Source organism: Poecilia reticulata, linkage group LG4 (genome assembly GCF_000633615.1).
Source record: "Poecilia reticulata strain Guanapo linkage group LG4, Guppy_female_1.0+MT, whole genome shotgun sequence".
Lineage (NCBI taxonomy): Eukaryota > Metazoa > Chordata > Actinopteri > Cyprinodontiformes > Poeciliidae > Poecilia > Poecilia reticulata.
This window is the reverse complement of record NC_024334.1, coordinates 18,238,037-18,253,502: the sequence shown is the minus strand read 5'-3', so window position 1 is coordinate 18,253,502 and position 15,466 is coordinate 18,238,037. Positions and strand designations below refer to the sequence as shown.

Genomic DNA, 15,466 nt, shown 5'->3' with positions numbered 1-15,466 from the left:
ATATGTATATATATATATATTTAGTGGGTGTGTGTGTACGTTTAGATTTTGTGTGTTATACCATCACAGTAGAAATGGGAGGAAATTGCTGAGTTTTCAAAATATAACATATGTAAACAGCTCAATAGTGTGGCATGCATTCGTTTTTAATCTCTTTTACTCAAAATAAGTCAGACAGGTTATGAAGAAAGCAGGGTTAGAATTGAAAACAGCATTTCAAAGAGCACCGTTCAGTCCAGAGAAGCAGCCACAGTAACTTTGGAAAAGCTGCACCAACACAGAGCTCAGGTGAGGGAATCTGTTGACAAATCTTTAAATTATTGAAAATATGACAGAATTTTTCAAATGTAATAAAAAAAAATTCTCAGAACTTCTCAGAAAAATATTAGACATTTGGTTAAATTATTGTCAATAAATTAAGGAGAGCAGGTATTGCCAGTTCTTGGATTGATAAATGACAAAAACAATAAAACCACCTGAAAAAGAACAGAGCTGTTATTTAGAGTAAGACCTCTGACATTTGAGAATAACGAGTTTATTTATATAAATGTTGATATAAAAGTTAGTTTAATTCCACTGAATAAGGAACATTAACTATCCTTAAAAAGCAGACTTTATTGATAGCTTCCGGATCACACGGTTTTGTTTTCGTCTTGCGTTTCAAAATGACACAGCGGCTGGTAGCACTGTGCACTTCTGCATGTTCTGCTTTAAACTAAACTATGTTTGTGTACAATTTCCTGTATGTCATTAGTTAAATACGGTTGAGAGAAAATACAGAAAAACCTAACTACAGTATACGCTTACCTAAATATGCCTTATTAATCCAAAAATAACTTCTTTTTTTTTTTAAGTTCCTTGTGTTTATTTTTACATTTTTACCATAATGATTAAAGTTTATGGTCGGGGTTACAAGTGACTTTATCAGTATAATTGCCTGCTAACCAATCAGAGGATACATTTAAACAACTTAAGTTTGAATAGGACCAACTAAACAACAATAAATGCCGAACTGGTTTTCTACTTACATTAAATTTGAACAACGGATACATTCCTTTATTTATTAAATTATTGCTTCCAATTGGATATTAATGAGGACATATGCAAATAATCAATTGCTGATTTATTTATTATTATTATTATTTTGGCACTTTTGGCACTCGATACACACCACATGTATAGGCTTTGCCGTCAATTTGACACATTCCCTCCATTACCACGCATGAGTCATTCTGTTTATACAGACAGAAATATAAGGTCCAAGGCGATGCTCAGTGCCTTCCTGATCATATAAGCCTTCTGGATGTAAGGAAATGGTTTAAATCTGCTCTAAAACCTAAATGTTGCATGCCAAGTGATACGATAACACATGACTGCAGGTGACTAAATTAAATGTGTGTGTGTGTGTGTTTAATAATATGTCCTTCTTTAAAATTGGCAACAGTTGCTGTCAGTTCACCCTCATCGATGCTTCGCTGGCTGAGTGAGATAAGACCACACAGCAATATTTAGCGATCGGGGAGACAGAGTTTATTTTTGGTGCCAAGGTTTTGCATAGTGATGAGCGGCCCCAGTGGCCACAGCACCGTAGGAGACTGGGAGTGTGAGTAGGCAATGGTTAAGTCCTTGAGCTCTCCAGCAAGGGGAAGATGAAATGGGGAAAGTGGTATCTGGAGCCTTATCTGATTCAATAAGCATAAAAAGAGTGCGTGGATATCAGAGGAGGAGCTTTAATCACGTTAAGGATGTGTGTGTATGTTTCTGTTTCGTTCTGCTGAAAAAGTAGGAACAGTAGAAGAAGTCTGATTGCACATCTAAAGCTCAACATTTTCTTATTTTGTTAATAAAGTTCTTGTCGGTTTTTGGTACGTACGCAATCTTTAGAGTTCCCCACAGTCTGTGTTGCGTGGTGTCTTCAGTTGCTCCTGAGCTGTGTTATTTATGCTAATATTCCTAATAATATAATCAGTTATAGTCTAATGGGTAATACTTAAGACTTAAGTTATGAGGCAGAACGTTCGCGGTATAAACTGGGAGCGAGGAAATTGAATAATTAGGGCATTTTACAGGCGAGGGAGGTATGTTAAAAGAGGATTATAAATGGTGGGATCCACTGGTTTTGGGACTGTGATTTAAAGCCTTCGCTGTGCTCATTTAGATCCTTCTTTATGCCCATCTTCTCACCAGACTTCAGCTTGAAAAGGGGGGCAGAACTGAACTGTGTGAAGAGTTCACTTCATTTCTGACAAAGATACTTGCAGTACGATAACAGCAGTAAAGGCGCCATGTGGTTTGGAGGGGTAGTTTCTCAGTTAAGCCAGCCAGCAATCCCTGGATGTCATACTGTAGGTATTTATTATAAAATCCATTGGTCTGAATGGTAATGTCTCTGCGTTAGGGAGCCTTATATGCAAACATTAAAGGAAGTGAGAGAAATAACACGTCAGTTATAAACAAGGTTTTTTCCACTGAGGGTTTATAATCTGATTATTTCACTAGTAGTTTCTCGTTAATATGAAGGAATTATTTACCTAAAACAAGCTCCTATAACTTGCTGAAAAGTTACTTGTTAGTCAGTTTTGTCTTTTTTCAAGTGTACTGAGATAGAACCAAAAATAATTGGTAGGGTTTTGTGTTTTTCCAGTGTAGAAAGTCTGTTGTTATATAACTTTATAACAGAGATAGGTGGCACTTTGTTAGTTTTTGCACCATGACTCCAAATTTACCCCCTTATTTTGTGTTGAGTGAACCAGAGGTTAGTTAGGGGTGGTGCTGAGTTACTCTATCCTTAGTTCAGTTGAACAGATTTTTTTCTGGCATCTCATTTTAAGGATTTTGAACATTAGGAACGGCATGATGGTGAATTTAAGCAGTTTTGAAAACTGTGAAGTGTAGTATGCATTGGTGCTAGTAACTGCTCCTACTGTAGATAGTAGTTTACACCATGATTTTTGTCATGATGATGGTTTAAGCAGTTTTCCCTAGTAATACTGTCTGCTACCATTAGAGCTGTTTACGCAGTTTTAATCTGGTGCTGTGCTTTTCTGCAGGTGAAGACGAGAAGGCATGAGGTCCACATTATGGATTATAGCAGATGTGGCCGTCTGTGGGGCTGCCAGCTGGCCGCCGCATGCCGTCTTGTAGCCAGGGCCCCCGTGCCTCAGCTCCATGCACCTCACACATCATACCTTTGACTTGATGAAGATTCCTGACATCTGTGATGTAATGAATAAATTTGAAGTCCTTGGAATTGTGGGTGAAGGTAAGGTTAACTATTTGTTTTTATTAGACTTGTAAAAAACAGTGAGTACAAACCAGAAACCAGATCAAGCTTTTTGTTTTTATTTCTGGTTACAACCATGATTAACCTAAAGATACTCTGCATCTAATCATGAGTCTGAGCTGTCTTTGCAAAGAACGTTCAAAACATCCTTTAGATGTGCAAAACACAAGTAATATCGACACACATAATTTTCCTTCTACTTACCAATAATATGCCGTTTCCTGTTGGTCTGTAATATAAAATCTTAATAAAATACAAATTATTTGTTTTTAACCTGTAAAAAAATATGAAAATGTTTATTGGGCACTCCAATTGCTTAATTTATTTAAATCATTGAACTAGATGTCTACAAAGAAGTTTAACAGAATTGCGTCTCACAGTGTCGGAGTAGCTGTTTGACTTTAGTCCTATTTTTTGTAGACATTCGCTCCAATTGTTTTTGGTTGAGGCGTTTTCACAATTATTCCCTCTGCTTTTGGATGCTGCGGGCCAGTTGCTTTTTCACGTTGTTGGTGCGTAACCGTAGCAACAAGGTAGCGTTTTCTTACAGCCAGGAGTATCTGATTAGCATCTCAAAAGCCAAAATAATACCTGAACTGCGACCGCCAAAATCCCAGATGAGATGAAGAGGAGGGTTCATGGACGCGGGGCAAAACCAGAGAGCAGAGACAGAAGGAGGAAGTTCAGTCCGTCTCTTTCATCGATAATAATGGGCCGTAATCAGAGCCCTGACTCAGCCTCTTTCTGCCCGGCATCCTAACCACACCGACCAGAGATACAAAGAGGAACAGCAAAAGCAAACCAGGTGGATTAGCAGAGCTCGCCAAATACTCACGGTGTCACCCAGGATATGTTACAGTGGAACATCGTTTCTGCTGCCAGGAAGTTGAGCCCTTAGCATGTTATGATGGTCATGATGCAGCAACAGTCTTCAGTCAGAGGCCTCTTCTGATTCACTGCAAAACTGACTGCTACTGGAGAGTCTTCCTGCCCACAGTGTCACCATCCACAATGACTCTGTGAAGATTCTTGCATAAAATGAGTTATATCCAAATATCCAAAATAAATAAACAAAAACAACAGAAAAAGCAAATAAAATAAATGACGAATTCTCCGCAAACAGAATTGTCCTTCAGAAGAAAAGAGCTGGTTGAGACCAAAGCAGCAGACTTTTTGTATCCTGTTCTTGGTAGAAAGAGAGAAAAACAATAAGTCATGCAAATGGAAATCAACAAGCTCGTTTTCATCTGTCATGCGATTGATTGATTTGTTGCTTATTGCAACAGGCCATGCAGCAAGTTTTATGCAGTTGCTTTACGTTGCAGTGAGTTTTGTATAAAACACGCATTCCGCATTTCCAAAGTGTCCTCAGCTTCAGTGGACCACCGTGGTCCGAGAGTTCGGTCCCTCTGAAAAGCTCCTTCTGGCTCGTCTTTTGCCTCGAGCGGCTCACTCAGTGTAAAGTTGCAGCAGCTCTGAAGCGAGGCCACCCACTTGTCCCGGTTTTCAAGCTCCTACACTGACATTTAGAATGTGTGTGTAGCGTGCCGCTAGAGGACACGGGGAAACTTTGAGTTAGAGATTTAAAAAGCTGAGTGCCTCTCCAGCGATGAGTCGCTCAGGAAGGAAGGAGCCCTGCGCTTTTAGGGCCACATTAAAATATAAAGCTGTACAAGTTTGTCTGTCTCACGTCAACTTCAGCCTCTGCCTTCGCGCTTGTGGTCCAAACGTGTTCCTCTTGGTTCAGCGCTATTGATTTTGTCCTCCATTGATCGGGGGTCCAGTCAATTTTGCTAATGACTTAGGGCTAAGTGCTTTATGTAGGTTCACCCCAGCAATTAAAAGCTCTCTTATGTAACTATCTCTGCTATTTATTTATTTTTTTAAATTTTTTTTAAGAAGATGGTCGTGAGTAGGAAATACATTAGTGGGGTTAGCGTCTTTTAGCACACATTCTAAAACGATGCTTTTGTTTTTCTTGCTTGGTGTTTGGTGCAAAGTTACAATTCCTCACAAATGTGTTCATAACTCCTTGAACTTTTCTCATCGCAGGCACAAAATTCAAAGTTTTCCTGTCCTTTATATTATTTTGTTACAAAATATAATCTGAGGAATTTGTCACGCATTTGTATTCCCAGAGAAATAACGCTATCGTGCTGTGGGGGCGATTCTTTTCTCCAGTTTTGATTGAGCAGTGATAATCCATCAGGATAAAAACTCTTTTTTTGTGTGTATTTTCTCCATCTAATCCGACTGACTTTGAGCTATTTTGCAAAAGAGAATGGGGAAAATTTTGACAAATGTGAATTTTAGAGACGATATAAATGCTTTAGAGACTTATGTTAGTAAAACATTTTCAAAGCTATGGTTAATTAATTTTCTACGTCAGATGATGTACTACTTAACAAATCAGTTACTATGTGAAACTCACAACTTAAACTCATGGGTTTTAATATTAATGCTAGAGCAAGGTATTGTATTTTAGAGCAGAAGCTTGCTAATAATGAAGAAGCAGTTTATCTCATTTTACATCATCAATTAATTTTTATTTTTTTTTTATAAAAAGAAACAACTTTGGGGATAAACTTGAACATAAGAATTTACATCAAAAGAAAATTATTCCATTAATAAAATGTTTCTTTGATGCATTTGATTTAAATTGATGAGTACTAAATATTTAGCGATTGATCACAAATTAACAAATAGAAACTTCTATGCACCACAAATCTGGAACAAATCGTGAAACAGCCGAATCACCTTTAAGTCTAGACTAAAAACAACCCACATGTTTAGAGTTGCATTTGTGCCACAATAAATGAAACACTAACCAACAATTTGATGTGTAAATGACGAAAATGTGATGTTTCGATTGTTGATTTTTTTTGTGTGTGTGTTTTTATGATGTAAAACACTTTGAACTACCTTGTTGCTGAAATGTGCGACACAAATAAACTTGACTGATTGATTGATAGAAGCAGCAAAAATATTTGTGGTGTCAACAAGCACAGGGTTTTGTCCTCAGCATGTTAAAGTTGTCGGCGTTTTGCTGTTTTAGATTTGCAACCCTTTAGCCTGGATGTATTTACTGCATATTAGAGCAGCTTCCTGCTGAGACGGACGACCAGCTCACAAACTGGAGAAGGAGCACAGAGCAGTTTGTCATGTGCCTGCTCAGTCCAAGTCTGGTGTCCCCCAGGGGACACAAGTTTGGGACTGCCAGGGTCGATAACGTCAGAACCACACCAGCTCGCCAACACTCTGTCCTATTACTGAACACCCTGTGCTTTTCCAGGTTAAAGATGTTCTTAATGTAATCACATTTAGGTGTAAGAAGTTGACAAAAACAAACAAAAAAAGGTTTAAAATACTTTGTTGTTTTTAGACACTTGCTTCGCTACCTTGACCGGTGCATTAGAAGTTACATATATGCACTTATAATTATTTCTATCAGCTGGAGGATGTTACTGCCCGTTCAGTTAATCTGAATGCATGACTGGGTGTGAGTAGAAATAGCTGTGATAAGTCATTATTAACATGTTTTGCTTTTGTTTCAGGTGCTTACGGTGTTGTTCTGAAGTGCAGACAAAAGGTAAGATCAAAACTTTGATTGCATTCATGTCCTTTATATTATTATACACATAAAAAATGGTTTCAGAATGATTGCTTAATTATTACTTTAGGACGGATGTTCCAATCAGGACTTTTGGTACATTGATACCTTGTATATGCTACAAAATAACACAACATTTCACCTGTATTACATGTTTTATGTTAGTACTTTTTAGATTAAGGATTTTGTAGATCTTTTTCTTTACAGGAACTGATATTTTCCTCCAATTTGACCTAAAATAACATACCAAAATAAGGTTAACGAAGCTAAGAAAGCTGCTATAACATCTCGTAGCATGTCACCTGAAACGCTCCCATCTGAATCATTCATTCTGAACATATATTTGACTCCACACTTTAGGTTACATGCATCTCCATGTGAATGAACTGACAGTTTTTGAGATTATTTAAAGCTTTCGCAATATCCGGTTTCAGATTTATTGGTTTGTTAAAAGGGAGCCATGCTAACAGTTTGCACACTCTCACTCAATGATTCGTGGGTTCGATCTGGTCTTCCGTCATACTTTATCGAAGCACAACGCTAACCTTAGCACATTTAGTTTTTGTTCTAATATTATTCATTGATAATGTGTTCCATGAAATATTTCAGTGCTGTTGCAGATACTGTTGTGCAGACAATACTTTGTTTTCCTGATTCATAAACGTAGCACTTTTTATTGAACATCATAAATGTTAAGAGTAGAGTTTTGGCTGCTCTCTGTGCAGTTCTCCTGGGACACCTCTGCTGTTGTCCGCTCCTTAGTAAGGAAAGTGGCTATTTGCTGGCCGAAAAGTCACCAGAAGTTGCTAGATGACCTCAACACCTAATTTGCATAATTCATAGTGTCCCTAAAATTGCAGCAGACGTCGTGGGAGAGATGAATAATATTTTGAGCGTGACAATAAGGGAGTAAAACCTCAAATTTATCTACAAATGAACTTTCTTTTAGTTGATCGCTGATCCATCCATCCTCAAGTGGATCAATCCATCACTTACTTGAGTCAATTTTGTTTATTTTTTGTACATGATTTTCTATTTTTAGAATTCTTTGTCAGCTTTCCAATGGGGGTGCTTTTATTTTCTTTTTAAACCTATAACCATAGTAGCGATTGACAATTATATATACTCTTTTGTGCACCATCTATATTTCATTAAGTCGACCAAAAGGAGACAAAAAAAATGTAGTGATTTATTTTAGACAAAAAATATTGCACATTTTCATTCTGCTCTTCGCCAATGCCCGATCTAGAAAGTTTTTATATATCGGACCGACACGGATATTAATATTGTATCGGTGCATCTCTAGTTATGTAAGATGAGGAATGTTTTGAGTGAGGCATTTAGAGGGTTCTGTGACCTGACCCATTAGTCTTGATGTAGGAAAGTACCAAAAGGCTTCTAAACGCTGGAATACTGGTTGTAATCATTTTGCGTGAGACGGAGCTGCGCTGGGAAAATGTGTCTTTTAATTTACTCCTTCTGTTTTCGTTTCTGCCAAAATGGCTCCCGGTTCGTCTTGTTGTCGTTTATTTTGTTTTTGTGTCCCCTTTTTTCGAGAAGCAGGGACACAAACACTGCTGCATAAAAGAAAAATAGGAAGCCCATGAAAAGTAAGACAGCCCACACTGCAGTAACAGCCCTGTCATCTTAGCTCGTTTAAAGGAAGATGCCGTGGCAGAAATTGACAGCAATCCAATATGAGTGAGAGAAATTGCCTCCTACTTACAGAAATCTGTAAAAAAAAAAAAAAGGAGACAAAACATTTTCTCAACCTCCTTATTCAAAGTTCTTGATGGTTTTGTTCTCGCTCTGCAAACTGTTCGTCTGCCCTCATTACGTTGTCGAATCAGCGATATCACTCAGTGCCGCCGCATTTTTCAATGCCAGGGAGTTGAGTTTAAACCTAAGAAATGTAACACTAGTTTTTCAGCAAGCATTGTGAAACGATTGAGGAGAATTTAGGGGTGGGTAAAGAAAAAAAAGGACAGTGCCGGGGCAAGCCGGAAGCACAGCCTGTAATTACTGGGCTTTATTATTCAAATTGATTGATCACTCAGCCAGGCAGCTGCAAATGCCAATGTCTCCATTTTAAACAACAGGACGCACATCAATAGACCTCATTTCGGTTCACACAGCAGATGGAGTCTGCTTTCTGCCGCGCTTCCTTTGTTGTGTTTACTTGGGCAAAAATCCATCACCGGCGATCGTGACGGAACTGTTCAAAATGTTAGAACCGAGTAAAGGCCCCTTCTGCTTGATAGAAAGATAATTTCTCCACTAAGTTCTGCCCTTCTTTGTCACGTTTTCTGTGTTTTATGGGGTGTTTAAAAATACACTGCCTCGTATAGGTGGCGTGTGAAAAGCATGCGGCTCAATTCTCTGGCCGCCGATCAATATGGACCGCTGCCATCTGGAAAATCTTTGCATTGTTTGTGTGAATGAACTGCCACGTCTTTCTAAGAGCTAACTCGCCAGATCCGGCCTGCATAATTACGTGTGCACAAAAAGCACCGCAGAAATAGCACGCGTGCTTTCAACACGTACAACCAGCTGACGGTTAGCATTGCAGCACAACACGTGAGCCCACAGAGGAGGGTTCACGATGCTGCGACTCTGAACCAGGAAGAGCTCCAGGCTGGAGAAGTGAGTTCACTGCATGAATCTGCAGCTGCTCGTCTAATCACGATGATTAGATGCAAAGAATGCGCGGATTTGGATGTAGAAGGGAAGTGAATACTCCAACACATACTTTCAGCAGTTTCCTCCTGGTAATCCGAATCTATTTGCGGACGCCGCATCTGCTGCACGGGATGCGTGCATGAAGAGAGGAGGCAGCTGGGACGATTATGGCGTGAAGATGGGAACAGGACGAGGGGGCTGATGCCACAGTGTGGAGGGTTCAGGTGTAATCTTTTGATTGTCTGCGTGGTAGCCCTCGCTGATGCTCACTAGTCTGGACATGGTGAAGGTGACCAGGTTCAACAAACATAATCAGATTTTCACACGAAGAACTCAGCTGGAAAAAAAAATGGAGGGGAAAAAAATGCAGTAGATAAATATTGCAATGACAATGTTTGTCGCGATTCATAAAAACAAACATCTTGCTCTCTCCCTGCTTCCAGTACTCTCTTGATTTTCAGCATTTTAGGTAAATCTGTGTCATATTCCGGGATGATATTGACATGAACAGTGAGATTTAATAAATATATATATACTTATATAAGTGAAATTATTGCACTTATAGCTGTTCTTTTAAATATTAATTTTGCGCATACACACTACAATGATGATATATTTGTGATTTGTATTGCTGCCTTACCAAAAACACATACAGATCAAATTCAAAGGCCTTTATTTGTTGATATATAATTTGGCAAAACCTTTTTAAAGCACTAAAACTTTGACATTTTCGTAAAAGTAAGTAACTTTGTTTGCCAAAAGTGATTTTGAAAAAAAAAGAAAGAAAAAAAAGTCAAACAAATAAAGGAAAATGATGGCCTCTTAAAAAAACAAACAAAAAAAAAAACAATAAAAAATTGAAAATCACTTTTGACAAAAAATTACTTAAGCCATTATTTTAGGAAGGTGACAATATAGGAGAATCAAAAGAACTGCATTTAACCTTTTGTATGATCTTCCTGTCTTTATGTACGCTAGATGTGTCATTGAGAGAGCAGTAGCTGTAAAGAAATGATGTTGGGGGTGAAGGGTTTAAAGAGAAAGAAGTATAGAGAGAATACAAGACAACACCCTAGAAGTCTGCTTCTACACCTGCAGAAAGAGAGAGAGAGAGAGAAAAGAAAAACGGAGCAGTCCAGGGTTTCAACTAACATTTCTAAATCCAGTGTGTTGCATAACCAGCAAAGAAGCTGGAAGCTTTAAATGCTAAAAAAGAGCAGATGTGCAATCTGTTCAGCCTTCCTGTTATCTGCCAACTTTGAATCTTCAATCTTTGTCACTCCCTAAAGTATGGTGCATATACACTGATTAGTAAAATGACTGATTTTTGAGTTTCTAACTGTCAAGCTGAGAATAGCGTTCTCTGTGCATCTCCATACTTTGATATGTGACAATTTCATGATTTAATATAAGTGAGGGCAAAACGTGTATAAACCTACTCTTTAACTTAAGCTTTGTTGTCTTGTTGCATGGTCCATTTCTTGATGTTTTCTTGAGAACATGCTGGGAGATTTCAGAATCTATCCTTCCTCTGACTTATATTCAGCAAAAGGAAACTTGACCTTTTACAATAACAGTATTTCGCCAATTCACAATGAATCTTTGGGGATTGTTTCTCTAAATCCAGACATTTATTCAGTCTTCCACCATGGTGGACCCACAGAATTAGCCAATATAAAGGACAGAAGATTTTATTTGCATTGTGACTTTACAGACGGTAACACACTTTATTCTTGGACCTCTCTGTGTTGCTTGAATTTCCTTATTCTGTATAGAGTTTTCTCTTTTGCTCTAAATATTTCAGGAATGATTCTATAACCTTTGCATGCCTGCTGAATATCAGCAATTGTTTAGTTTTTTTCCAGAAGTCTTTTGAAATTGTGTTTTTGTTGTGTGATGATGACTCGCACCCCGAAACGTTTGACCTGGAGGTCAGACTTTTGTAGCTCTTTATTCCTTAAATGAAACGTGGCGCCCACTCACAATGCTTGCCTTTCCATTGGTTTTTAAAACTTGAATGTAGTTTCAAGCTTGAACTAGCGTTCTCTAATCGCGGAGGTTTGGATACTTTTGTCACAATAATATAACAGTAAAAATTTGTCATAGTAGAGTCTGTTTGATATAACTTTATCCACAACAACAACAAAAATAAAGAACCTTTTTATACTTGGATGAGAGTTGATCTATAATGATTTACGTTGAATAAAATTGAGTTCTAAGGTGCTCTACCTGCTTTGACTTCCATATACAGAGTAATTAGTGTTTTCATCATTTGAACATGTTCACGTTTTGTCATGTTGCAACACAAAACTCAGTTGTGTTTTATGGGGATTTTATGTGGTAGTGCATAATGGTGAAGTGGAAAGAGAAGGATACACAGTTTAAAAAATATTTACTAACCAAAATGAGAGCCATGAATTAAAACGAAGCTCCCAAGATGACCTTCCAGAAACATCTGTGATGGAACCAGTTTTTCATATTTATTTTTATTTTTGGCTGTTCTTCCAGTCAAATTAGGTGAAGAGTGTCTCTTTTTCATTACTTTTCTGGATTTGGGTTTGGACTTTGACTGGGCCATTCATGGCATTAAAATTAGCCAAGTGCCTCAGAGCGTTTTTTTAGGAGTTACTGTCGATGATAAACTAACTTGGAAACAACATACTGAACTTGTATGTAGAAAGACAGTAAAATCAATCGGTGTTCTGTGTATAGTTTGTTATTTTATTAACCGGTCTTGTATGTTTACATGTTATGATAGCTCGATATATCTAATAAAACAATGTTTGGAGTGCTACATGTCAATAACATCTCCATACGAGATATAAGATTCTACTAATTCTGAAGAAATGTTTACGAATAATGACTTTTTCAAACAGACTGTCTTCATCTGCTCCTCTTTTTTTTTTTTTCAAACTTAAGGTTTAGTGTGATTAGATTTAATGTGAACATGTATTGTATATTTATTTTTATGTATTTGCCAATAGTTTTTCAAATCTATTGGCAAATAAATTAGAAAAATTAAGCAAAATGCACTTTGGCATAGATGGGCTTTTTGGATACATACACTGAAATGTGTACTTTTAGAGAGACAAAAGTGTGAAAAAAAGTAGAAGTGAGTATGAATACTTTTCCAGAGCGCTGCATTAATGACTAATGTTTTCAGCCACTCAACCATTCCATCTATCCTATTGCAGAATCCATTTAAATATGGAGTTAAATTCTTCATGTGCTCAAAGTGTTACTTTGCACACAGATGAGATTTGGTCTTTTCTCACCAGAGCATATTTTATCACAACTTTTTGGTGCAGAAAGTACCCAGATTAAAAGTGCAACATTCTGCTAAAGTACATCAGATTGAGTCGAGCGCACTGGAACACGAAGAAGCTTTTGTTTTACTCCTCATCTTTAATTAATATTTTTGTCAATGTAAATTATAGATACCAACAAAGAGGATCCGGCAGTTCATTTGTGACACAAAATGCTGTGAACTCGGTGTTCTGTGGTGACGTTCTGGTAGGAAATGAGACACTGCTAGATTGAAACACTGAGAATGTTGTTGCCAAGCATGGTTTCCAATACAAATGCCGGCATGCAACAGGAACGTGCACACACTGAATTCTCGCTGTGTTGTAGCAGCCTGATTGAAGAGCTGGCATGACCTCAAAGAAAATAATGTTGCCTTCGAAACATTGTCTCATGACTTTTTGTGCTTCCTCAAATTTCATTTTTAAACTTTTAATGCTCCCTTTGAGTGTTCAACCTCTTGTGACAACTTCCTCACCAAAGATTGTTCTTGTTAAGCGTTGTTGCATTTAGGTCCTTCCTCATTATCGCTATGTGAAATGAAATAGAGGTTAATAACCTACCTCGAGAGTGAAAATTCTCAAACTTAGTTATTAGCTAACCCTAACCCTAATGGGATGTTCACTCAAAGAAAAAGGAGAACTTTAAAAATGTGAGGATTCCAACCACCATCTAAAATCTGGTGAAACTTTTAAAAGTTTCACCAGAAACATCACATCAGCCACATCAGCCACATTGGATGATGTGGCTGACAAACGCACCACAATAGAAGCGGTTCATATCTGTCTTTATCGATAACTATTGATTTGTCTTTTGTTTTAAATATCTGAAGTACATCCAAACTGTTGCTGTTACCTTTTCTGTTTGTTCCACCGTTTTCACTCCAGGCTGTTTTTTATTTATTTATTTTTTTTAAGCAGTTATGAGGCACGGTGGTGAAACCTTAAACTGCTGCTGCGCAAGTTACTCGAAAGGGTTGTTGCTAGGTAAGCACAAGTTATTCAACAAGTTGTTGCTAGGCAACCAGTGAGCAAGTGAGTTAGTCGATGCCATGAGAGGTTGAACGGGTGAAGTCTTTCCTCTGCCTACATTCCCCAGAATGCTGTGCAGCCCTGGATTGGAGTTCAGTGACATTATTGAACATTTCATCAGTCATATTATCTGTTGATATTTATCAAAGTATGTAAGCAAAACTTTTTTCTTTTTTTTATTGAATTTGAATGGAATCACGTGTCTATTGCAATATGTTATATTGTTATTGATTTATTGTCCAGATCTGGTTGTGTTATGTAAAAAACAAAAATAATAAAAATAAAAGTTTTGCTTGTATACTCTGGTAGAACTTTGTCAGTTCTCGATCACAGTAAATCATTTTCAGATCTTACTAATTTGTAGCTTTGAAATAAAAAATGGATCATTTTGAGAACATGTGGTTCTGGAGATTTGCTGTAATTAAACCTTAGATATAAGTCCCAGAAGCGATACCAACTTTTTGCTTGCGTTAGTTTCATCTTGGTTTCAGTGACTCACGTTAGAAGTCCTGTTTAATCTGTGTACGCCACAGAACACGCTTCATTCATCAGACGTCTTTGCAAACATTTTTTTCCATCGACTAAAAGTATGTGACACACTTTTCAGCCGTCTCTCTGCGGTATGTTTGCATTTAAAACTGTCCTGGCCAGGTTTGGTAAATCTCGACCTAACAAAATGAGACCCTTTTTTATTTCCAACAAAGAAGCCTTTGTATTCACAAAGGCTTCTCTCCAGCAGCTAATCTAAATCCTAAATAAGTCTTCAACATGGTCACTGGTGGTTCCGTAGCATGTGGCTGTATGTGAGCTGTTTAAGTGAGTGGGTAAACATTAGTTGGTGTGAGTATTTGGTGTGAGTATTTGTGTAAGCGTGGGACAGCCCTTAGGAATGCACACGGCGGCACCCTGAATGTGCTGGGCCTCTTATGAACTCGTTCCCAAACCCACTTCATATACGCAGAGGTAAAACATTAACTGTTCCTCATATGCGTGCCATTTAGACGATCTGTTAGGCCCTTTTGTTAGTCGGACTAAATGTATCAAACTGAGCATCATGTGGAAGACCAGGAGCTGCAAAGATATTCCTCGGCCCATCTGAGCTGGGACATCCACCAGATTTCTGAAATACATCCAAACTGTTGCTGTTACCTTTTCTGTTTGTTCAAGTTTGTCCATCCCTGAAAAGCTGTCTGCCAACAACTAAAAACAACAACTGCTGCAGATCAATATGCTATTCATCAATACATTTCCATTGGGAGCCTGTGTATTTTACATTTTTAAATATCCAACCTGAATAGTAACTTTACTTTTTGGTGACGTTATTCCTGGTATGTCTGGTTATGTAGAATTTGTGGATTTGAAGCCAGCAGATAACACACCTTTTGAAAACATCTACTCAGTGCAATAAGGGTGGGCAATATCGACTTAAAGTTTTATCGTGATACTTTGTCGTGCTTTTGTGATAACGATAAAAGTGACGATAAATATTTACTTAATTAGGTAAATCTAGGTGTGGTTGTGACTACATGGCACTGCAATCAAAGCTCCACAAACACAAAA

The 15,466-nt window shown here is 37.8% G+C and overlaps 1 protein-coding gene across 2 annotated transcripts in view; it reads left to right on the top strand.

Moving 5' to 3' along the window:
* Positions 1-15,466, top strand: part of LOC103463880 (cyclin-dependent kinase-like 5) — a 46,574-nt gene that overhangs the window by 1,119 nt on the left and 29,989 nt on the right. For both annotated transcript variants that reach the window (XM_008407560.2, XM_008407561.2), the window contains exons 2-3: positions 3,051-3,262; positions 6,838-6,872. In XM_008407560.2, the coding sequence (XP_008405782.1) occupies positions 3,169-3,262; positions 6,838-6,872 (129 nt within the window). In that variant the 5' untranslated portion in view covers positions 3,051-3,168. The remainder of the gene's footprint in view (positions 1-3,050; positions 3,263-6,837; positions 6,873-15,466) is intronic.